General features: G+C 38.1%; 1 protein-coding gene across 2 annotated transcripts in view; it reads right to left on the bottom strand.

The window, feature by feature from the left end:
- The window catches only part of NUP98 (nucleoporin 98), a 113,811-nt gene that overhangs the window by 20,532 nt on the left and 66,891 nt on the right, over nt 1-26,388 (bottom strand). Inside the window, exons 15-21 of one of the 2 annotated variants that reach the window (XM_008074057.1) lie at nt 21,937-22,053; nt 19,551-19,849; nt 14,840-14,953; nt 13,575-13,713; nt 9,530-9,707; nt 8,056-8,220; nt 480-662 (exon numbers count right to left, since the gene is read on the bottom strand). In XM_008074057.1, the coding sequence (XP_008072248.1) occupies nt 480-662; nt 8,056-8,220; nt 9,530-9,707; nt 13,575-13,713; nt 14,840-14,953; nt 19,551-19,849; nt 21,937-22,053 (1,195 nt within the window). Of the gene's footprint in view, nt 1-479; nt 663-7,332; nt 8,221-9,529; nt 9,708-13,574; nt 13,714-14,839; nt 14,954-19,550; nt 19,850-21,936; nt 22,054-26,388 lie in introns of those variants that run through there. The other variant, XM_008074058.1, reaches the window with a different exon arrangement.

Here is a 26,388-nt window from a genome sequence, read left to right as displayed (position 1 = left end):
ATTCCGGCCACTGCACTCCAGTCTGGGCAACAGAGTGAGACTCCAACTCAAAAAAAAAAAAAAAAAAAAAACTATGTCTACAAAGTTTTTAAATTTTTTAATTTTGTGAAGCACACAAGAGTCTCAAAACCACTCTGTGAAGTAGAAAAATATTTTACAAGAAAAAGTCAGTGCTCAGAGAAGTTAAATGATTTGTCTAAAGTCACACAGTAATAAAGTTACAAAATTGGGATTAGAACTAAGTCTTCTGAATCTAATGCAGTTAAAACCAGAGTCCTATCTTCTGATTCTTAATATAGCCTTCCTTCCATGAACAGATGAATATGACCCAAAGGCTGGCCATATTCCTGGTTTGTTTGTTTTCCCATTACAGTGAATACTCAATAGTCTTAATAATGAAGGAGGACACTTGATGTTATACAGGGGAGATAAAATACTAGATTGGCTTTCTTTCATAATAAAAGTGGTTAAGACTTCACCTGTAAGACATGTGGATTAATTCCCAGTGAAGATGCAATATGTGTTGAGGCAGACACAGGTTCCTGATCCTCAGGCATGCTCTCTTCTAACATGGAATCCAACACTGGCTCCTGTGTGATATCTACCATGTCACTGTCCAGATCCACAACCCTCCCCAATTGCTCCACCTCTGGGCTCTGGCTCTGTAGACAGCAGAAAGAGCAGGAAAGCAGCATTAAATTAGACCAAACAAATACAGAGGTTCTAGATCAGATTCAATTTATTCAGAATATGACATAGCAATATTAGATTCTGCCCATTCTATCATGAGGTAAGGTAGTGGATTTGCTAAAGAGAGATTTAACACCAATTAGACACGTGGTGGTTTTCAGAAACAAAGACTATGCCGTCCCTGATATAGCTAGCAATTACAATTTTCTGATTTACAGTGTCATCCTGCCCTCATATTGCCTTGTAGCCAGAAGTCACTGGAAAAAGATAGCAAAAGGTACAAGAATCAAAATCTCCAGTAACTACATTTTCTTAAAAAAAACATTTAGAAATAAATTTCTAGTCAACACAGTTTTAGGTCTGAAATTTATTTTTTGGGTGGCTGAATCCTTAGGTTAGTTGGGCTCTACCTGAATACTACTATGTAAGATACAAGGAATGCCTACCCTTATTTCCCCAAAATAAAGTAATAATTGCAGAAACAATCTTAACCTTGGAATAACCAACTCCTTTATGGCTAAAAGTGTCAAAAGTTAATTTATGTTTACTGAGCAGTTTTATTTTATTACTATTATTATTATTATTGAGTTGGGGTCTCACTTTGTTACCCAGGTTGGAATGTAGGGGCACAATCACAGCTTACTGCAGCCTCAATCTCCAGGGCTCAGGAGATCATTCCACCTGTCTCCCAAACAACTGAGACTACAGGTACGTGCCACCATTCTCTGCTAATGTTTTGTAAAGACAAGGTCTTACTATATTGTCTAGGCTGATCTTCAATTCCTGAGCTCAAGTAATCCTCCTGCCTCAGCCTCCCAAAGTGCTGGGATTATATGTGTGAGCCACAGCACCTGGCCTATTATGCAATTTAAAAAATATAATCATGGGGCAATCCCTTTGGGTCCCCTCCCACTGTGGGAGCTGTTCTGTTGTCTCAATACATCCTGCTTTCTAAAATAAAAATTAAAAAAAATTATACATATGTAATCATGATTAACATTTTATGATTTGAAAGGGTACTCATACCTGTAAAATAGTTGGCTCAGTACAAATTCTGTATTTGTATTTTTAAAATGTTAACAAATGACAAAGCCAATTTATGAAACATTTTCAAACCAAAAAGCCCTAACAATTATTTTTCTTATCATGACTTCATTTGCAGATTATTTTCCTTCAACAGTTTCTAACTAGCCTGGGCATGGTGGCTTACACCTATAAACCCAGCACTTAGGGAGGCCAATGTGGGAAGACTGTTTTGAGCCAGGGTTTGAGACCAGCCTGGGCAACATAGCAAGACCTCATCTCTATAAAAAATAAAAAAATTAGTCAAGCATGGTGGCATGTGCCTGTGGTTCCAGCTACTTGGGAGACTGAGGTAGAAGGAATGCTTGAATCAAGAAGGTCAAGGTTGCAGTAAGCCATGATTGTGCCATTACACTCCAGCGTGGGTGACAGAGGGAAACACCACCACAAAAAAACAAAAAAAAGCTTCTGAATGATCTTCAACGAATGATCCATTTGATGCTAATCCTCAAATGGATGTTATTTTACACTAAGTGGTTCACTTTGGACAGCTTTCTTAATTTCATCTTAAATTGAATACTAGCTATATATCCTGCATTTCTCTTCAAAAGTCTTTGCTAAAAGAATGAATGTGCCCCATGTATAACTGCAGAAAAATTGAGATACTGGATTTGTGGTGAATTATCACTTAAGATGTGAACAATTCCTAAGGACTACTCTCATAAAACTGGAAGCTAGATAACGATCAAAAGGCATAGATGATACTATTTTTTCACCTACTGGGGAGGCTACAAGCTGGTCTACTTTTATGCTTTAAAATACTAGGACAGGTGAAAGCCTTGGTGAGGATGATCCCATTTTAAGAACTGTAAAAAAAACTCTCAAACTTTGTAAGTTCCAAAATATATTAATTTTGAACTACATGATTCACTTTATAGAAAAGTTTTGATACTCCTGATCCTCTGTCCATCTATCAGGACACTGTACTCTGTTTGACTCCTGTAATCCCCTATTTATATCTACTTTATACCATGTACCATGATATATGATTTCTTGCATACATACTTTTTATGTATATGTATATATATATATTTGGTTCACCAGATTATCAAAGTTTGAAAACAGGGTTTATGACTTCCTGTTTTCTGTATTTAACATCAAACACGATAGACTGAGCTAAGTTCAACAGTCATCGAACATTTACTTTGTTAATTCTATGGCTTAATGCAGTGACCGGCACAGTAGATAAAGCAATTAGTATCTATGAAAGGATAAAGAGTAAGAACTGAGAGGAGGAAAAGAAGTAGGGGGAGGATGGTTACAACTGACTATACTACTCAACAGAGAAATATTACTAACAGCAAGAGATGTTCACCCGAACACATTTAAGCAAAATGAGAGGATTTCATTTTGAATAATGCTAAAGATGAAGGCTTTATTTACTCCACTCTCAACCTAGACTGTAGAGCAACAAGATATCATCTAATACATGGACAAAGTGGAAGGGAATTACTATAAAACTATGGTAAGCCCTAGAATCCCCTACATGTGAATTTTGTTAAAGTATATCTAAGTAATTACAATAAACTCCCCCAAAAGCTACCTGTGTACTTATCTTCAGGGAAATCTTGACAGATTGGGTACTTCTTCAAAGTCCATCCTATAAAGAAAAGTGGACTAAAAAAAAAAGAAATGAGGGGATAGGAGACAGGGTGAAAGGCCTACTGGGAGGTCTATAGAAAAGAAAGGTATGCAGAAGAAGCTGACTAGGATATCACTTTAACTCTCCCTTTCCCACAATGCAATCTCTTGAAGACAGGATTATACTTATTTCTATTTCTTTTTTTTTTGAGTTGGAGTCTCACTCTGTTGCCCAGACTGGAGTGCAGTGGCCGCTTCCGGACAGCACGGCCTCAACCTGCTGGGCTCCGGCGATCCTTCCGCCTCAGCCTCCTGAGTAGCCAGAATAACAGGCGCGCGCTACCATGTCCAGCTAATTTTTTGATTTTATTGTAGAGATGAGGTCTCGCCTGCCCAGGCGGGTCTCGAACCCGCGGGCTCAGGCAATCCACTCACCTCAGCATCCCAAAGGCGCAGAATTACAGGCTGAGCCACCGAGCCCGGCTACTTATTTCTAAATACCAGCTTTCAAGTACAAATACTAATTACATAGCTAATATCTGTAAGATGACTAGACAGACAGTAAGGTTTTACAACTGGAGCCTTCAGTGACTTGAGAAACCTGCATTCTCCTACTCAAAAAAGAATCTTCCTCATTCAAACAAGGCTGCTGATACCTTAAAGACACAGCATCTCTTGATGCAGCAGAAAGGGTGAGATACATCAAGACATCCTTATTCAACAAAGAGTGAATGACCTAAGGTCAAGCAGATGTTTAAATAATTCATTCTGTCCTCTCAGTCAAATAGTTGAATATCCAATATAACTACTATTGGCTGACTCCAAAAGAACTTTTTTCTTTTTTTTTTTGAGTTGGAGTCTCACTCTGTCGCCCAGACTGGAGTGCAGTGGCTGCTCCCGGCCACCGCAGCCTCAACCTGCTGGGCTCCGGCGGTCCTTCCGCCTCAGCCTTCCAAGTAGCTGGAAATACAGGTGTGTACTACCACACCCGGCTAATTTTTGATTTACTGTAGAGATGAGGTCTCGTCAAGTTGCCCAGGTGGGTCTTAAACCCATGGGCTCAGGCAATCCACTCACCTCAGCCTCCCAAGGCGCAGGATTACAGTCTGAGCCAACGAGCCCGGCTAGAACTTGCTTTTTTAACTGTAAAGAATGTTTTATATTTATTTTGTTTGACAAACAAAACTATCAACATTACTTTGTTCTCCTCAAGTAAAACTCCATGTTAGATTTTAAAGGTCCACCAAGCTAAGTATGTGTGTTTTCTACTCATATACTCCAGGATATTACTGAAGGAGGCATAGGTGTTAACATTAATAACTTTACATTTGATTTTAAAATATAAATTTGCAATATTTTTAAATTTGCAAAAAAGTTTTCAGGCTAAAACATTAAGAAATTTAATAGCATCTGAAACAAATAAGCTTGTGGTTATAAGAATATCTAACATATGTTACATATAAAAATTACATAAAATAGGCCAGGCATAGTGGTTCATGCCTGTAACCCCAATACTTTAGAAGGCCAAGGCAAAAAGACGGCCTGAGCCCTGGATTTTGAGGCCAACCTGAGCAACATAGCGAGACCCTGTCTTTACAATAAATCAAAAAAATTAGCCAGGCGTGGTGTCATGAGCCTGTAGTCCTAGATATCTGGAAGGCTGAAATGGAAGGAAGGATCACCAGAGCCCAGCAGGTTGAGGTGTGGTAGCAATGATCATGCCACTGCACTCCAGCCTGGGTGGGCTACAGACTGAGGCTACTACTCAAAATAAAGAAATAAAGAATATTTTTAAAATTTATGTTGATTTGGCTGGTCTGAAGGTAGTGAGTTATCGTTCACAGTCAGTTACAGATTGAACTCCTTCTTTTACTCTCTCCCCCATTCTCACTACTATACTTATCTGGTCTAAAACACACACACACACACACACACACACACACACACACACACACACACACACACACATATTTTGATTCATTGGATAAACTCAGCTGCCATTTTATCTCAAAGTATATACAAAATGAAAAGAAATTTTCTTCAAAATCCTAGTAACATTTTTCCTTTAAAAAAGTTTTAACTTACTTGAATAGATTCACTAAGTGAACAATGACATCAATTAGTCTGCCTTGATGGTGCTAAACACAAATACTCCAGTTACAAGAGTGAGGTAAAAAGCTATATGTATCTCTACCTGAGTACCAAAGGTCTGAGGTCTTTTAACAAACAGTTTTGAAACCTGGTTGCACATCTCTATCACTTGGAGAGAAGCATTAAAATATAAAAATGCCTGAGCCCCTTGAAAGTTCTATGGGCCGGACTCGGTGGCTCAGCATGTAATCCTAGCACTTTGGGAGGCCGAGGTGAGTGGACTGCCTGAGCCTGCAGGTTTGAGACCTGACCGAGCAACTTGGCGAGACCTCATCTCTACAATAAATCAAAAATTAGCCGGGCATGGTAGCGTGCGCCTGTAGTTCCAGCTACTTGGAAGGCTGAGGCGGAAGGATTGCCGGAGCCCAGCAGGTTGAGGCTGCGGTGGCCAGGAGCGTGTCACTGCACTCCAGTCTGGGCAACAGAGTGAGACTCCAACTCAAAAAAAAAAATTCTGTGGTATCAAAGTAAAACTCACCAGGGTATTGATGCAGCCAACTGCAAACTGGATTTCAGACAGGGGTTTTGAAACTAGTGTTTTAACTATAGAACGAAATATTTCTGTAACTGCTTTAATTCACCCGTGTGACTAAGGTTTATCTGCCAACATTTAATCTAAAAGGTATAGGAGACAAGATCAAATGAAAATTTAGCTACCTTTATGTTTTCTGGTTGCTTAGATTTACTTGCCTTTTTAGGGACAAAAGCAAGGCTTAAAGAACCAACTGGAAACAAGTGACTGAGGATATTACAGAAAAAGAGTGGAATAAATATGACCATTAAACAAGAATGCAAATCTTCCTAAATATCTAAAGAAACACCCTTCCCTTCCCCAGAAAAAGTCAGAGAGCCTGAAGTTGTGAAATCGACCTCTCCAAGGGTCCAGGTGACCAAATGTAAAGTAATCCTAACACGTGGATAAGAAGAGTAAGCGGCTTGTTCCCAGTTAACTCAGATGGCTTAAGTATTTCCCCTATGCCAAGTAAAATGGAGGGTCTTTGGTGCTAACATCAAATCACTGATATTTCTCATTTGCCTTACCTAGGTCACTGAGAAATATGAAAGAGTTCTCTAGAACCCCACATTTCTGCTCTAACACCCCAAGCTCAAGACCTTCATAAATAATGCAAGTAAACAAAACCTAAAATCTGGATATCTGAACACCTCTACCCATTTCTCTCATTTCTGCTCTCTCCATCCAAAACTACAAAGACCATCCACTTTCTCTATCAAAACTGTATCCTATTTGCCCATTCTGAATCCTTACCACCTCTCTTTTTGCTAGAACCTTCTTCTGAAATTTTCTGGTGCTTAATTTTTCAAAGTGTTCTCACCTATAGGTCATTATAGGAATTTACAGTTATTTTCTAGTATTTCTATTTTGGCAATAAATGAACCTGATAACCACTGATTGTCAACATTACATAAATTTTCCTGTCTGTCCATAGATCAAGCTTTTCTATTACAGCTGGACCAACTGGAAAGAGGAAAGAAGTATCTGAAGTATCTTTAGGATCCTACATATTACTTTTATTAGCAGAAAATAAGGCCACCTGGACTTTTTCTAAGAAATATATATAATGTAAGATTAGAAAACACGTGAGAAAGAGATGATACAAGGCATATGTTTCAGAATGAACATGAGCAACTGAAAAACCAAATCTATTTACAGCATTTCATTAGTTCATTGGCAATTTCTTGGGGAAATTCTAAATGCTATGACAATTACAAACATAAAAGTCAACACAGTTCCAGTTTCTCATATTTATCATACCCTCCCCTGCCCCAATACACACCAACATGAACATACACACATTCTCCAAAAAATGCCTCCCAAGATATTATTTAATAAATCATAAAAAGCACACATTTCAGCAGCCATAAGGATTGCAGCATGGAAAATTCCAAAAATTCAGCTTTTAGCAGCTGAGAGGTAGAGGATGCTTTACAAAGAAATCCCATATCAATGATACAAGTAATTGCAACAAACAATGCGGCCCTTATTCTCCCCAAGCCAAATAATTCATTTACATTCCAAAACTATTTCCATGAAGATTATGAATTGTTAAAATACAAATACCAAGAGGTAACCTGAAGTGTAAGCAAACAACTTGAGAAAATGCAGTTAAAAACCCTTGCAGAAAGCTAAATCAAAGTTTCTTAAGATCATGAAGGTAAAAGATCAAACTACACATTAGGTAGTCAATACAAACAGGGTTACTTTGCATCCAACCCACATGAGCAAAATGCTATCTCAAGTCAATCACTGAGCAGAGAATTCAGCAAGTCCAAATGAGAGGGAGGAGTTTAAGAGTGACAATCTGTAGAGAAATGATCCAAACAGCAAGGAAATTCGTTACATCTCTCTTTAGTTAAAGACAGATGCCTGTACCACCTCATGCCCTCCCTTGTACTTGTATCAACGTGATTGCCAATACGTATGTACTCTTCAAAGTTCCAGGGATCATACAACAGCTTTGCACTAGCTGAATGACTTGCTTTCAACTTCTGTATCACGGATTCCATTGAAATTCACTGTCCTTTCTCTACCTGGGGTGGAGGTGCAGGTTTGCCATTAAGAGCCATCTGGACAGGAGTAGCCTGGCCTGCAGGAGGCAAAGGAGTAGTCTTCAACTTCTTTGTACTCGTTTTAGATGGATGCTCCTCTTCCTCTTCATCAGAATCCTGAAGGCCATACTTAGAAAAATGGGAGACCTAATAAAGTGAAGAACCCAACAAAATCAATTTAAATGCTGTTCTTTTCAGAAGCCTCCACAATACTTGCCATGCAAGCTTGCAGCATTAACTTAAGAAAAAATAAATAAAAGGAGAAACATCTAACTATTTAAACCAAGACAGAATGTCACTTACACTTTGTTGCTTTCCCAAGAGTTAAAAAATGTTTGGAGTATGTACCAGTTACTCATATCATTAAGTTAATAAATATTATGTAATATGTAGTAAAATGTCATTGAAAATGCACTAATTGTGCCAGGCACAGTGGCTCATGCCTGTAATCCCAGTACTTTGGGAGGCCAAGGTGGGAGAATCTCTTGAGCCAAGTTTGAGAATAGCCTAGGCAACATAGTGAGACCTCGTCTCTACAAAATAAAGAAAAATTAGCCAGGCATGTTGGCGTGCACCCATAGTCCCAGCTACACAGGAGGCTGAGATGGAAGGATCACCTAAGCCCAGCAGGTCGATGCTGGGGTGGCTGAGTGTGCCACTGCACTCCAGCCTGGGCAACGAAGTGACTCCAACTAAAAAATAAATTTTTTAAAAATTTATTGTAGAGATGAGGTCTTGCCACATTGCCCAGGCTGGTCTCGAACCTGTGGGCTCAGGCAATCCTCTCACCTTGGCCTCCCAAAGTGCTGGGATTATAGGCGAAAAACCACCATGCCTGGCTGTAAATGTTATAAATTTAAAGAAATACCACTGTACTCCAGCCTGTGTGACAAAGCAAGACCTTGTCTCAAAAAGTAAGTAAATAAATAAAATACAATCATTAATATAGGAAACTAAATTCAAAAAATCTATTACTAGATTCACATACATGTATCTCCTAGTTGTTCTCTACCTACACAAAGGCCTTCAACAAGTTAAATAATCTAACCTGCCTAGAATAGGAACATCATGTCAATAAACCATCAAGGACAGAATAGAACTATCCCCAAAATTTTTAAGTGTAAGAATGATCATTATTTAGGAAGAGTTGATCTACCAAGAGACAAAGAATTCTGCCTGATAAATTACTGAAGTCCCTGATCCTGCCACATTAGGAAAACTACACCTTAGAAATTTATCTAGATGCTCATAAGAGGGGGTAGAGAACTTAAATCATGTGGTCATAAAGTTTATAATAGTTCATTATTGCTGAGTTTTACTAGGTGTGGAATTTGGACTAAACCATGATGTATCTTTACTTCTGTTTCCTAATTTATAAAAATAAAGAATTTAAGAAAGGATCTTTTCCTATATTTTGTGACTCCAAGTATAGTCTAACTAGGTTAAGTGACTGTACCTTAAATACCCAAGAACCCGTTTCAGGTCGGTACTCTTTGAACTGAGCTCCCTGTTTCCTTGAAACTGCTTCCAATCTCCCTTCATAGTTGATATCAGCAAGTCGATCTGGGCTCTTTATTAAACAACGAGATGTTTTATCTGTTGGCCAAACTCCATCCAATGTAACTTCAGCCTTCCTGTAAAGTATAACAAAGTAGAGTGTAAATGTTTCATATTTAAGACCAGAAAGCCACCTAACTATTTAGATAATGGCTACCTTGGAATTAATCTGCATGTGTTTCATAAACTTGAGTCTTGCTTTCCATAGTATATAAACTTTAAGAGCAAAGAGTCACCCCTACAATGACTAACTTAATATCTGGTTCTAGGGCCAGACTGCATTTATTTCAAATGACCATGGTACATCAATCATTTCCAATCTAATTATAAACAATATTTATGCTAGGAATATTTGTCTAAGGTATTTAGGTCACATTCAGGTGGTAAGAACCAAGTCTTAGTGTAGGTCTTTTTTTTTTTTTTTTTTTTGAGTTGGAGTCTCACTGCATTACCCAGGCTGGAGTACAGTGACACACTCACGGCTACCCCAGCATCGACCTGCTGGGCTCTGGCGATCCTTCCGCCTCAGTCTTCCAAGTAGCTGGAACTATAGGCATGGGCTACCATATCCAGCTAATTTTTTATGTATTGTAGAGATGAGGTCTCACCAAGTTGCCCGGGCTGGTCTCGAACCCACAGATTCAGGCAATCCACACCCCTCGACCTCCCAAAGTGCTGGAATTACAAGCTGAGCCACCGAGCCCAGCCCTTAGTGTAGGTCTTAAGGTGCTACTGTACTTAACGATAGTAATAAAAAATAAACTAATATCAATGAATAAAAACAAATGCTTATATAATGAAGTGTCAGGAACATCAATGTGAGGATGACTACAACAGTGGTAGTATACCACTTCTGATATCAATATCAGAGTCCAAGTGTTGTGTCCTATTCATTTTGTATGCCTTGCTCCTAAATACAATTACTAGCATATAATAGGTAGGTGCTACTCCCCATTTCTCCCTTCTTGAAGCCCCTGGCAACCACCACTCTACTTTTTCTCATAAATGTGACTTATCTGGATAGCTTATAAGTGGGATCATATAGCATTTGTATTTTTAAGGCTAGCTTATTTCACTCAGCATAATATCTTCAAGGCTCATCTAAGTTGCAGTAGGTGTCAAAGTTTACTTCCTTTCTAAGAGTGAATAATAGTTCATTGTATCTATATATCATATTTTGTCTATTTATTCACTCATCAATGAATACTCAAGGGCACTTTCACCTATTGACTATTGTGACTAGTGTTGCTATGAACATGGAGGCAAATACTGGAGAACCCGTTTTCAATTTTTTTGGGGATATATACCCATAACTGGAGTTGCTGGTTCATACAGTAATTCGATTAACTTTTTTAGGAACTCCCAATCCTGTTGTCACACAGTCACACCAATGGTGCACAAAGATACACATTTTTTCACATCCTTGTCAACACGTTAATTTTTTTAAAAATAGCAACCATCCTAATAGATATGGCATCTCATTGTGCTTTTCATTTGATGACTGTTGGTTATTTATATGTCACCTCTGGAGAAATGTCTCTTTACATTCTGGCTATTAGCTTCTTATCAGATACATAACTTGCAAATCTTTTCTCCTATTTTTGTAGCTTGTCTTTTTATTCTTTCTGTCTTCTTCTGCTGTACGGAAGTTTTTCAGGCTGAAGTAGTGCCGTTTGTCTATTTTTGCTTTTGATGTTTGTACTTTTTGGTGTAATATCCAAGAAATCATTGTTAAATCCAGTGTGTGAAGCTTTTCCTCTAGGTTTTCTTCTAGGAGTTGTAGGCCTTACTCTTAGGTATTACATTCATTTTGAGTTAATTTTTGTTTATGATGTAAGAGCCCAGCTTCATTTTTTTGCATGTGGATATCCAGTTATCAAAGTATAACTTGTTGAAGAAACTGTCTGCTCCCCCACTGAAAAATCTTTACATCCTTGTTGAAAATCATTTGACCATATACATGAGATTTTTATATCTGGGATCTCTATTCTATTCCATTGGTATTTATGTCTACCTTTATTCTAGTACCACATTGCTCTGATTATTGTGAATACATAACAAGTTTTGAAACTGACGAGTATGAGACCTCCAAAGTGTTGTTCTTTCTCAAGATTGTTTTGGCAATTTTGGGTTGAATGTTAACAAGAATCTTCCTATTTCTACAAAACATGTTCCTGAGCTTTTGATAGACACTGCATTAAATTTTTGTATTACTTTGAGTAGAATTGACATTTTAACAATATTAAGTCTTCTAACCTATGAACACACTTTGTCTTTTTGTTGTTGGAGTCTCACTCCATCGCCCAGGCTGGAGTGCAGTGGCATGTTCACGGCCATCACAGCATGAACCAGCTGGGCTCAGATGATCCTTCTACCCCAACCTTCCAAGTAGCCAGAACTACAGGTGAGTGCTGCCACGCATGGCTAATTTTATTGTAGAGATGAGGTCGCACCAAGTTGCCTAGGCTGTTCTCGAACCCGTGGGCTCAGGTAATCCCCTCACCTTGGTCTCCCAAAGTGCTGGGATTACAGGCTTGAGCCACCATGCCCGGCCACAGTTTGTCTTTTAATTTATCTGTGTCATCTACAATCTTTCAGCAATGTTTTGTAATTTTCAGTATACAAACTATCTACTTCCTTAAATTTATTCATATATATTTTATTCTTTTTGTTGCTATTGTAAACGGAAATTGCTTTCTTAATTTTATTTTCAGGTGCTTCACTGTTAGTGTCCAGAAGTTAAACTGATTTTTGCATGCTGATTTTGTATCTTGTCACTTTGCTGAATTTGTTATAAATACTAAGGTTTTTCTGTGTTATCTTTAGGGTTTTCCACATACAGGATCACGTCATCTGAGCGCAAAGATAATTTTACTTCTTCCTTTCAAAATTATGTGGCTTCTACTTTCTTTCTGATGCCTACTTGCAGTAGTATGTTTAAGAGAAGTGGCAAAACTGAGCATGTGTTGTCTTGTTTTAGAGGAGAAACTTTTAAGTATTTCAACATTATGATGTTAGCTGTGGGTTTTTCATATATGCCCTTTATTATATTGAGAGTTTCCTTCTATTGCTAGTTTGTTGAGTATTTTTATTATGAAAAGTTGTTGAATTTTGTCAAATGCTTTTTCTGCGTCAATGATAATGATCATGTGGTGTTTTTCCTTTAGCCTGTTAGTGGTATATTTGACTAACTGATTTACATGTTGTCATCCTTGCATTCCAGAATAACAGAATAAATCCCATTTGCTCACGGCACATAATCCTTTCAAAGTGCAATTAAATTCTGCCAGTGCTTGTTTGATGATTTTTTTCCCATCAATATATTTGCCAATTGGTCCACAGTTCTGTTTCCTTGTTGTGCCCTTTCACTAACTTTAGAATTAGGGTAGGCTATGAATTTCTCTTCAATTTTTTGGAAGTTTGAGGAGTAGTGGTGGTAGTTATTCTTTAAGTGTTTGGTAGACTTCACCAGCGAAGCCATCTAATTCTAGGCTTTTCTATGTTGAGAGGTTTTGACTACTGATTCAATCTCTTTATTATAGGTCTGCTTATATTTCTTATTTCTTCATGATTCAGACTTGGCAGGCTATAAAAGATAAATGATTTCAACTATAGCCCTTTTACCTGCCTGAAGAGAAAATAGAAGCTAGGATAACACACTAAAATAGAGGATTAAGGATGGGCACGCTATAAATTAGGAAAAACCAAAATACTATTATTAAAATGTTTTCAAAACTAGCAGTTGGATGCAATATTGGGGAAAAGGAATAAGTCCAAAATCATAGTGCAGTACTTCCTTATCATTTATACTTTTAAATTTAAGTGGAGAAACGGTAAGTCAGAAAAGCAAGTTGCAGAAGCATGTATCTAAAGCCATTTATGTTTACAGAAAAAAATTGTGATTCAGCTGATAATTTTCTATATATATGCACATAAATCAATACCTATTTAGGCCTTCACCCACAGGTGGTTTCTGGTTATCATCTAAGTAGACAATCACTTCTTTCCTTCGGATATGCACAATATCATCCAAATTTAGATTAGTCAAATTCACCTCTCCTTCAAAATAGATTGAACCATAACCTACAAGTCAGAGCAAACAGTTAAAATTCATTCTGTATAAAGGCAAATACCTACTTTAAAACTACAGTGATTAAGCAATAATAAGGAGCAAGCAGCTTTAAATATTAAATAATATTTTAAATCATTCAGCAATTCCTAGAATATTAAGAATGGGGATAGAGAATGACATCAATAAGACTGTTATCAGATTTAATATATGCATTTTTATACTTCTGCTACCCTCAAACAACCTTTTAAAAGCTCTTACCAAGTATTTATAATGCTGCTATATGAGCAACCCTTAGTACTTAGCATGCCATGTAAGTTAACACGCTTGAGCCCTTTGTTAATACAACATAGCATGATGAGATATTCCCCCCAAGAAAATTACGTTTTCAGTATTAACTTAAAATTGAACCTAAGGCTGGGCTTGGTGGCTCAGCCTGTAATCCCAAGTTTTGGGAGGCCGAGGTGAGTGGATTGCCTGAGCCCGCGGGTTTGAGAACCGCCTGGGCAACTTGGCAAGACCTCATCTCTACAATAAATCAAAAAATTAGCCGGGCGTGGTGGTGGGCGCCTGTAGTTTCAGCTACTTGGAAGGCTGAGGCAGAAGGATCGCCGGAGCGCAGCAGGTCGAGGCTGCAGTGGCGGGAAGCAGCCACTGCACTCCAGTCGGGGCAACAGAGTGAGACTCCAACTCAAAAAAAAAAAAAAAAAATTGAATCTAAGCATTACACATTTCATCAATTATTCTATTTTCTCACTTAGTATGTCTTGAAATTTCTAATGTTTTCTTTAATTGTAGAAAACTGTAATGATCCAAATAATTACCAACACCAAAGAGGATACCTCAGCCCAAAGAACACTGCATAGTTCGATGCTACTTAGGAGGCTGCTGAAGAGGGAAGACTGCTTGAGCCCAGGAGTTTAAGACCAGCAACATAATGAGACCACTGTCTCAAAGAAAAAAAAAATGATATATGATTCTAGTCTTTCTTGTTTTATTACTTCTGAAAGTATGTAAGATTCAGGCCAAGGTGGGCCATAGTGTGTGAAGAAACAGAGCCAGCTATCAAGAGCTTCCCTTAATTACAAAAACACAGTACAAATCTCTGGCTTAATTACTAACTCCTAAACTCACACTCACCTTTACGACCAATAGTGAAGTCAGAGACAATGCACTCTCCTTTATCATTGGTAATTTTCGCAAGGTCATCCATAGAGGGGATAGTATAGTAACCAACTTTAGTCAGAACAATGCCTATGGCCAAGAAAACAGAAAAAAAATTACTAGCTGAAATAATCAGTAAGTAAATCATCATAAAAAGAGAAAATAATAAATCATCATATAAAGAGACAATAGACAGGAACGAAGAATTTTTCCAAACTGGTTTTTTACCAAATTCTAATCCTAGGAGAGGTCATGTGTTTTTTGTTTGTTTGCTTGTTTGTTTTTGAGTTGGAGTCTCACTCTGTCGCCCAGTCTGAAGTGCAGTGGCCGCTCCTGGCCACCGCAGCCTCGACCTGCTGGGCTCCGGCGATCCTTCGTCTCAGCCTTCCAAGTAGCTGGAACTACGTGCTACCATGCCTGGCTAATTTTTTTTTATTTATTGTAGAGATGAGGTCTCACCAAGTTGCCCAGATGGGTCTCGAACCCGCGGGCTCAGGCAATCCACTCACCTCAGCCTCCCAAGTCACGGGATTACAGGCTGAGCCACCAAACCTGGCTGTTTTGTTTTTTAAATTCAAAATTGGCTGAGCATGGTGGCTCAGCCTGTAATCCCAGCACTTTGGGAGGCCAAGGCGAGAGGACTGTCTGAGCCCGTGGGTTTGAGATCAGACTGGGCAACTTGGTGAGATCTTATCTCTACAATAAATCACAAAAACTAGCTGGATGTGGTGGCTTGCATCTGTAGTTCCAACTACTTGGAAGACTGAGGTGGAAGGATTACCTGAGATCAGCAGGTCGACGCTGGGGTGGCTGTGAGCCTGTGTACCCCTGCTCTTCAGCCTGGGCAATGGAATGAGACTCCAACTCAAACAATAAAAATAGTAAGTTAATTAATTAGTTAATAAATTAAATCAATCCAAGGTCAAATAAGTTTGAGGAACATACACATGATAGCATATCAAACACTAGAATATAATGAAGTCTATTAATCCTTGCTTAACTTAGTGTTTCCCAGACTTAATTAACTACAGATACTCTTTTCAAAGTACATCTATTAACATCCTGCACTATAAAAGTCATTCCATAAAACATACTCTTTTAAACCATTTTTACTTTACACACAAAAATACCAAAACTAAAGTTGAAAATAATTTTCCTTGGACTGTATTATAATTTAATGAGAGTAGTAGAGATAAAATTCTAAACCCAACACTTTTTGTTTCACAGCATACTGTCTTTCATAGACTGTATTCCCAAATAGAGAGTTAAAATCAAGGTGGAAAATCTTACATGAGAAAGTTCCATATAAAAATGTAAACTTAAAGGCTTGCAATTAGTGTTAGTTTAAAAAAGCATCAAATAGATAGATTTCAGGGAAACCTAAGTGATATTTGATGGCCAAAGGAAAAGAAATACTAAAGCAGAGAAGGATTTCACAACACATCCAAAAAGTAGAGATGCAGATGACAAAAAACAAAACAAACAAGAAAAAGATGAAGAACTCAAAGAAAGTAGTGAATTCCCTCCTTGTCCCATTTGTAGTTAGGTATCAGGCTACCTTGCTCTCTAAGAGAAAAGTATTAAGGCTGACATTGGATAAAACTCCAGCCTCCAGCAACATCCACTTACATATCTGCTTCTTTAGTTGCAAGATTTAGAGGGCTGTTTGAGCATTTGGGAAGGGAAGTCTAAATTGGGCAGCAGCAAACAAGGTCAATGATAAGACTAGAAACAACATAAAACTTAATGGCTGGGTATTTGAGAAAAAGATGTAGTATCATGATAAATTCATGTAGACACACACAGACACAAATACAGCTACAAAATTTGGGATTTTTTTTTTTTTTTGAGTAGGAGTGTCACTCTGTCATCCAGGCTGGAGTGCAGTGGCACACTTGTGGCCACTGCAGTAGCCGGAACTACAGGCACACACCACTACGCCGAGCTAATTTTTTAAATTTATTGTAGAGATGAGATCTCACCAAGTTGCTAAGGCTGGTCTCAAACCCCTGGGATCAGGCAACCCTCTCGACTTTGCCTCCCTAAATACTGGGATTACAGGCATGAGCACCAGGCTAGAAATAGGGATTTTTTTTTTGAGTTGGAGTCTCACTCTGTCACCAAGGTTGAAAGACAGTAGCATGCTCCTGACCACCACAGCCTCAACTGCTGGGCTCAGGAGATCCTTCCACCTCAGTCTTCCCAGTAGCTGGAACTACAGGAACATGATGAGGCCTTGCCAAATTGCCCAGCTTGGTCTAGAACTCGCAGGCTCAGGCAATCCTCTCACTTTGACTTCCCAAAGTGCTGGGATTATAGGCATGAGCCACTGCACCCAAACTTGGGATTCTTTTTTTTTTTTTTGAGTTGGAGTCACACTCTGTCGCCCAGGCTAGAGTGCGGTGGCTCCTGGCCACTGCAGCCTCAACCTGCTGGACTCCAGCGATCCTTCCAAGTAACTGGAGTGTGCTACCATGTCCAGCTAATTTTTGATTTATTGTAGAGATGAGGTCTCGCCAGGTCGCCCAGGTGGGTTTCAAACCCGTGGGCTCAGGCAATTCACTCACCTTGGCCTCCCAAGGTGCTGGGATTATAGGCTGAGCCATCGAGCCTGGTCTAATTTGGCATTCTTAATGTAAAAGTATGAAGTTATTTCCTTAAGACAACAAGTGACTGAAAAAGATATATCTAAAGGCAGTAAGAAAACTAGATACAGAAAAATTTTACAGATACTTCAGGAGTTACTGGGAAACACCCAAATTTTCATTAATAGAGAATGGATAAACAAAACGTGGCATATTTATATAATGTAATACTACATAGCAATAAAAAAGAATAAGTTGTTGATATACTTCTGGAAATGAGGACACAGAGGAACTTTCTGTGGTGTAAGAAGTGCTATCTTGATTGGGGTGCTGGATGCTTGAGTAAATGTATGTCTCAAAATTAATAGAAATAACAGCTGTAAATACTGTAAATGTACATAATGTCACTTATTTTGTACATTTTAAAATGGTTAAAAAGGCCAGGCATGGTGGCTCACGCCTGTAATCCCAGCACTTTTGGACTCTGAGACAGATGATCACTTAAGGCCCGAAGTTTGAGACCAATAAAGCAAGACCCTGTTTCTACCAAAAACTAAAACAAAACAAAACAAAAATAAAAACAAAAAAATCCCAAGCTGAGTGCAGTGACAGGGGCCCGTAATCCCAAATACTCTGAAGCCTAGGTAAGAGAATCACATGAGCCTAGAAATTGGAAGCTGTAGTGAACTATAAACACGCCACTGCACTGTAGCTTGGGCCACTGAGCAAGACCCTGTTTGCACTTTTAAAAAAAATTTAAGACTGGGCCTATAATCCAAGCACTTTGGGAGGCCAAGAGAGGAATTGCCTGAGTCCTGAAGGCTGAGGCTGTGGTAAGTCGTGATCATGCCACTGTACTCCAGCTTGGGCAACAGAGTGAGACCCCAATTTAAAAAAAAAAAAAAAAAAGCAAATAGCAAATTTTATATTATGTATGATCTACCACAACAAAAATTTTAAAAGTGTCCAGGCATTCACACCTATAATCCCAGCACTTTGGGAGGCAGAGGACAGAGAATTGCCAGAGCAAAGGGGTTCAAAACCAGCCTGGGTAACTTGGCGAGACCTTGTCTCTACAACAAATTAAAAAATTAGCCGGGTATGGTGGTGCACACCTGTAGTTAGAGCTACTTGGAAGGCTGAGGTGGAGAGAATACCTGAGCCCAGCAGGCTGAGGTGGCTGTGAGCATACCAACACACTAACCCTAACCCACAATTAAAAAAATTTTTTTCTTAAAGTAATGATTCACCAAAACCCAACTGAGATGTCGTGTCAACAAAGAAAAAAAGGGCAAAAGATCAAATACTCAAAACTCACCATTTACATTACTTGTTTAATGGATCAGTATTTGTCGGGAGGTAAAAAGAAATACAGAAAGTCAGGCTCAGTGGCTCATATACTGGGCTGGGACTATAGAATCCAAGCTACTTAGTTGTCTAAGGCAGGAGGATTGCCTGAGCCTAGTAGTTCAAATCCAGCCTGGGCAACATGGGGAGATTCTGTCTTTAAAAAAAAAAAAAAAGGCACAGCAATAGCTACCATTTGAATGCCTATAAAAATGAGGCATCATGGCCCACATACCAAGTTTAACTCATATCTCAATAATTTTATATAATAGGAACTAATTATAACTCTCAATTCAGTTTAAAAACCTCATTAAGAAACGAACCTGAGTTTAAAAAGCTAGGGAAAGTATTAAGGTAGTCTCTTTGGGCATAAAATTTGGTTGCTTTAAGCTACACCAGGATAATTAAAGACTTACTAATCCAAAGGTCCAAAAAGCATGCGAATTAGAAATCAACTAAAGATAAGTAAACACTGTTTAAATATTAACCCCTATAAAACACAATAAAAATATTTAAAGAAACTACCTGAAGAGCACAGTGTTCACTAACTGGGGAATGGGCCACCTAAGACCCAATCCTTACCACTAAACAATATGTCCATGTAATGAATACTTAAGTGTACCCCTGAATCTAAATGAAGAGAGAAAACAAGAGGAAAACAATATTTAAAAGCTCAGATATCTGTAAAAAATAGGAGACAAACAAGTCATCTCAAATGACTGTTAAGAGAAACTATGTACCAATCTGAATCTGACCTGCTGGATGCATATGGTAAGAATTATTTTCTATTTCTTCTCGGTCATCTTGCAGTGACTCATCATGAAAAGAGGTTTCTTCACTGCTTCCTTCCAGTCCATTTCGCAAACCAACACGCATGTTTAATGCAACAATGGTATCATCCACACTGTTGCTATTGTTGTGTTTATTTCCAGCACTTTCTGGGGTTTGAGGAATAGGTTTGGCAATAGGGTTAGTATAAAAACGTGACACAAGAGAGTCGTCATCTCCATCCTGCTGATGATTCTCATCAACAGGTTTGCTCAGGAAACTAAATCTGAAAAGAAAGAAAAGAATATCTTAGGCCCTTGTAGTGGTAATAACAATGATAACAGCTAATTCTTTTTTTTTTTTTGAGTTGGAGTCTCACTCGGTCGCCCAGACTGGAGTGCAGTGGCTGCTCCTGGCCACCGCAGCCTCGCCTGCTGGGTTCCGGCGATCCTTCCACCTCAGCCTTCCAGGTAGCCAGAATTACAGGCATGCGCTACCATGCCCGGCTGATTTTTTTATTTATTGTAGAGATGAGGTCTCGCTGCCCAGGCGGGTCTTGAACCACGGGCTCAGGCAATCCACTCACCTCAGCCTCCCAAAGGCACGGGATTACAGGCTGAGCCACCGAGCCTGGCGATAACAGCTAATTCTTACTGAGTATTTACTAAGTGCCTGACATTGTTTTAGATAGTTCTATGTATTAAAAATTCACTTAATATTTAGTCATCCTGTGAAACAGGTTATAATTATTCTCTATTTTATATAAAAGGATACTAAGGCACAGAAAAATAAGTTCTTCAATGTCACAAAGCTATAAGTACTAGAGTTGCGTTTAACACACAAAATACTGCTGTAGATTTAATTTTATAAATGAATGGATCTGAGCAGTTCAACTTTTGGTTTAAAGAAAAAAAGGTATGTTATGTGGGATCAAATAATTGGTTGTTAATTTCAAGATAAAAAACTGAAAAACATTTTACATTTGTAATATTACAATCAGAAGATGTTAGAAAATACTTTGTTAAATGAAACTAGAATTTTATCCAAAAAGACAAAAACAAGAGTACAAAGATATAGATACAAAGAATGTTTATTAGTCTGAGGTATTATTCTGAGTAGATGAGTATCAAATAATCTAAATTCCACTAATAGAGAACTGGTTATCTTACATTCACAATAACAACTATAAAATAATTTTTTAAAAAAGAGGAGGAAAATATATTCATATAGATATGGAAAGGCATTTATTAAAAAACAGAAATAAGCAAGTTACAGAATATTATTCATACACAATCTTTATAACATATATTTACTGGAATATATTTATTTTACAAAATTTCTAAAGTTGAAGACTATATACCAAACTATTAAGAATCAGTGTATATACTTTCACCTCCTCTTTTATACACTCTATACTGATTTTTTTGTTTGGTTACAATGACTAGGAATCGCTTTAATAATAATCACAGACAAAACAGCCCTTATTTTAAGGGGATGAGAGGTGTCAAATGTATACTCACCTTTCTGAGACAATATACATTGATACTAACACAGATCGTCAGAACTAAACCAAAACTCCAATACTAGCCGGGCTTGGTGGCTCAGCCTGTAATCCCAGCGCTTTGGGAGGCTGAGGTGAGTGGATTGCCTGAGCCCGTGGGGTTGTGACCTGCCTGGGCAACTTGGCGAGACCTCATCTCTACAATAAATGAAAAAATTAGCCGGGTGTGGTAGAGCACGCCTGTAGTTCCAGCTACTTGGAAGGCTGAGATGGAAAGATCACCGGAGCCCAGCAGGTGGAGGCTGCGGTGGCCGGGAGCGGCCACTACATTCTAGTCTGGGTGATGGAGTGAGACTCCAACTCAAAAAACAAAAACAAAAACAAAACTCCAATACTTTTAATGTTTAAAGAATTCAAGGCTGGGTGTGGTAGCTCACACCTATTATCCCAGCACTTTGGGAGGCAGAGGAGAAAGGATTGCCTGAGCACAGGGGTTCAAAACCAGCCTGGGCTACTTGGCAAGTCCTTGTCTTTACAATAAATAAAAAAATTAGCCGGGCGTGGTGGCGAACACCTGTAGTTACAGCTACTGGAAGGCTGAGGTGGAGGGAACCTGAGCCCAGCAGGTTGAGGTGGCTGTGAACATACCAATGCACTCCAGGCTGGGTGACAGAATGAGACTCCAACTCAAAAAAAAAAAAAAATTTCAAGAAGTAAAATAGGATTTAATTTCCAGGTGCTCATTACCTATAATACTTCTATATACCATTCACCAAAGTTTATACATTTTCACAAAATTCTAAGCTCAGAATGTTTTCAAAATGTGAATATGGTTCTCAACCAAGAACAACTCAAAACAGAATTAAGTTTACCTCTCTCCATTTTCTGGATATTCGGATGGTGAAGCTAGATCTTCTGAATCACGATTAACAGGAGAAAAGAGATTGCTATTATTAAGGTTCTTCAAAACCAACTTCTTAATGCTCTTTCTATAAATAGAGACCAAAAAGAAAAAGAAAAAAATACCTTAGACATATAGTTATGTCACAGACATTATCTTAAAAACTAAAGTCCAAAAGTGCCTTTTGCTTCACTCTTATACACCTAAAAATGACCTAGCAAGTTTCATTTATAAACTCTTCCTAGACATGGATATAACCAGAAAATAAAGCCTCAAATATATTGCACTCTGGTGTTTGGGAGAATAAAGCTAAGTATATCAAATCAAAGGGGGAAAACCCCATGAGAACTACCCTTCTCCAGACACCCTAAGCACTTGATTGTGATGCTTCGTTTACTCAAACTATGTTTGTATTTCAATTCTTTCTATACATGTGTTCTATCTTTAAATTTTTTTCTTTTCTCTTTTCTTGGCAGACAGGATTTATGACTGTCTTTCACAGAAGTCAGCATGCTGTCTTGAAGCAAATGGGAATAATTATTTGCTGACTAAATGAAAAAGATTTTGCTTTTCACTTTCTTTGGTTTGCCCCCAATTTTTTTTTAAAAGAGGACAAGAAAGTAATGGAGTGAAAGACCATAATATCTAATGATGCAAATGATCAAAATGCTCAAAAAGCAGGTTTCTGAACAGCAGGTTTATTTAAGGCAAGAATTTCTTATAGTATACAGACTTCAAGTAGAAGAATCGTATGAAAGATTATGTATCATAATCAACTTCCACTTAAAACCCATTGGATGAACTATGGGCTCCATTTCATCTTTCTAAAAAAGGCAGAAGTCCATGTATGTTAAACTATACCCACACAGGCCACTCTCATATATTTTTATATTTCTAATCTCAACAACTGAATAACATGCTAACAAACAGTAGTGTTTGTTCCAAACCTACATATGCTAGTTATACTCTTTATTGTAATGATGTAATTGAGTATTACATAAGCCTATAAAAAAGGCACTTGACAATAAAAAACTGTTTCTTTGAAAAAAACTAAACTGAGATTTGCCTTCCCATTAATGGTGGCTAAAACAATGTAGACTAGTCTCCCTAGGAAGGATAAGAAGAGAAGTTACAGCTGTGTGTAGGTACTGAGGACCAACAAAATAGTAAAGACTGAACCAGCATCCTGTGGGCAGGGAGGGGAGGAGGGCGGCTGCACAGGGAGGTGTCCTGTATTTTGACTTTCTTCTGGAGATTTTTCTGATTCCAAGGGGAAGGCTAAGAAACTGGTGGTACTCTCAACAGTCTTATGAGATTAGAGAGACAGAAGTCCAGGATCACCAATGGAGAATGGGGGTACTAGTAAATACCACTTGTTCTGTGTTGTGACCTGGAAAGTCTCTACCCCAGAAGAGGGAACTAAAAGTTTAAATATGCTCAGAGTAATAAATTCAGCTCTGAATCATTTTCATGATTACAGGTATTAAAAAAAAATCTTATCTGAATGTCAATAACTTCATCCTTGAACTCCCGTTATTACTACAGTTTTGTAAATATAACAACATACAATTTTTAAAAACAAGATGCAATAGGAAACAAGACATTTTTCAAAGAAGATAAACAATAAGTACATGATAAGATGCTCAACATCTTTAGTTCAAGTGAAATGCAAATCAAAGCCACACTTCACACCTACTCAGATGGTTATTCTCAACAAACAAACTGGAAGATAACGAGTGCTGATGAGGGGAAATTGAATACTACTGTGGTAATGTAAAATGTTGCAGCTACTACAGAAAATACTTTGGCAGTTCCACAAAAGGTTAAACACAGAATTAACATATGACTAATTCCAGTCCTAGATATTTACTCCAAAAAGGTAAAAACAGAGACTTAGAGAGACCAAAATTCATAGTGGCATTGTCACAACACTTAAAAGGTGGAAAAGTGATCACCCACAGATGAATGGATAAACAAAATGTGGTATATGCATACAACGGGATATTATTGAGCCATAAAAAGGAAGGAAGTTCTATAAATGCTACAACCTACATGAATCTTGAAAACGTGCTAAATGAAATAAGACATGAAAAATGTTATACGATTCTCCTTATGTGACGTATTTTTTTAAATTTTTAAATTATTTTTTTGTTTAAAGATGTGGGGTACAATTCAGGGTTAGGTATACAAATGTTCCTTATGCAAGTACCCTGAAATATCTTAAATAGGCACATTCATACAGACAGAGGTTACCAAGACTTGAGAGATGAGGAAAAAAGGAATTATTGCTTAATGGGATCAGAGTTTGGGATGATGACGTTTTTGGAAATAGGGATCATGGTTATACAATACTGTCAATACTGTAAATGTAAATAATGTCACTGATTTTGTAATGTCACTGATTTTGTACATTTTAAAATGGTTAAAAAGGCCAGGTATGGTAGCTCACGTCTGTAATCCCAGCACTTTTGGAGTCTGAGACAAGATGATCACTTGAGTCCCGAAGTTTGAGACCAATAAAGCAAGACCCCGTTTCCACCAAAAACTAAAACAAAACAAAACAAAAACAAAAACAAAAAACCCAAGCTGAGTGTGGTGACAGGGGCCTGTAATTCCAAATACTCTGGAGGCTAGGTAAGAGAATCACATGAGCCTAGAAATTGGAGGCTGCAGTGAACTATAAACACACCACTGCACTTTAGCCTGGGCCACAGACCAAGACCCTGTTTGAACTTTAAAAAGAAAAGTTAAGGCTGGGCCTATAATCCAAGCACTTTGGGAGGCCAAGAGAGGATTGCCTGGGTCCTGAAGACTGAGGCTGTGGTAAGTCGTGATCATGCCACTGCACTCCAGCTTGGGCAACAGCGTGAGACCCCAACTTAAAAAAAATAAAAGGAAATAGTAAATTTTGTATTATGTATGATCTATCACAATAAAAAATTGAAAAGTGGCTGGGCACGGTGGCTCACGTCTATAATCCCAGCACTTTGGGAGGCCGAGGCAAGAGGATTGCCTGAGCCCACAGATTCGAGACCAGCCTGGGCAATTTGGCGGGAACTCGTCTCTACAATAAATCAAAAAATTAGCTGGGATTGGTGGCCCGTGCCTATAGTTCCAACTACCTTGAAGGTTGAGGCAGAAGGATCACCTGAGCCCAGCAGGTCGAGACTCAGTGGCCCTGAGCGTGCCACTGCACTCCAGCCTGGATGACAGAATGAGATTCCAACTCAAACAATAAATAAATAAAATAATTTTAAAAATCAGTATGTATATAGCTACATGATTAGCAAACTTGGCCTAATTTAAGAGTACTGTACTCAATCACTAAAAGGTATATATTTTTTCTTTTTTTTGAGTTGGAGTCTCACTCTGCCGCCCAGACTGGAGCGCAGTGGTACGCTCCCGGCCACCGCAGCCTCGACCTGCTGGGCTCCGGCGAACCTTCCGCTTCAGCCTTCCAAGTAGCTGGAACTACAGGCATGCGCTACCACGCCCGGCTAATTTTTTGATTTATTGTAGAGATAAAGTCTTGCCAAGTTGCACAGGCGGGTCTCGAACCCACGGGCTCAGGCAATCCACTCACCTCAGCCTCCCAAAGCCAAGGGGTTACAGGCTGAGCCACCGAGCACGGCTGAAGTAACATCTTCTACGTTTTACACTTAAACTTGATTTTGTAACTAATAGGAGTGACTATAGATTGTAATGGATCTTACAGCTATGCTATTATTTGACCTGCATAGGACAAATATATCCCATATATTATGAAATTTTCTCTGTTTATAATGGCCAATATTAAAAGAATAATTAAAAAGGAGAGAAAAGAAGGAGAAATAAAAATGAATCCTGAAAAAAACGCAAGAAGGCAAAAGCATAAATCAAAAGCATATATGTGAATAATTGAGAAAGATGATAAATGCAAGCTATTATCTGAAAGAAAATTAAATGTATTTTAATTACTTCATTTGGGCATATAATTATGTGAATATAAAATTGAAATGTATTAAATGTATTCGCTTCTCAGAACTCTAAACGCAGAGAAATCTTCAGCATACTCTAGAATATTGCCTTTCTGTATACACAATTATTTTATAGTTAAGTACAACTATACTAGTATTGATTCCTAAAAATGTGTTTATATATTAAAAGTATTGATATTTACATGAAAATGATGACATTTTACAAGTATTAGAGACACAGGAAAGGCATTGGATTAAGTATATTATTAATTTCATAGCTTCCTATTTTTAGATAAATTGTCATGCACAAATATATTTTTAGAACAATATTGAATTCAGAAATATGATACAATCATTATTTCCATAAACCCGTGTTAAGATTAATACTAAAATTAATTACATGAAGTGAATAAAAATTCACTAGGTCTGTATATGAGCCAACAGGTAGCCCTGATATATGAGTTGCC

This window comes from Carlito syrichta, unplaced genomic scaffold, assembly GCF_000164805.1.
Source record: "Carlito syrichta isolate Samal-C Ts95f unplaced genomic scaffold, Tarsius_syrichta-2.0.1 Scaffold316283, whole genome shotgun sequence".
Taxonomy (NCBI): Eukaryota; Metazoa; Chordata; class Mammalia; order Primates; family Tarsiidae; genus Carlito; species Carlito syrichta.
Note: the sequence above shows the minus strand (reverse complement) of the source record. Positions and strands in the feature narration are given on the sequence as shown.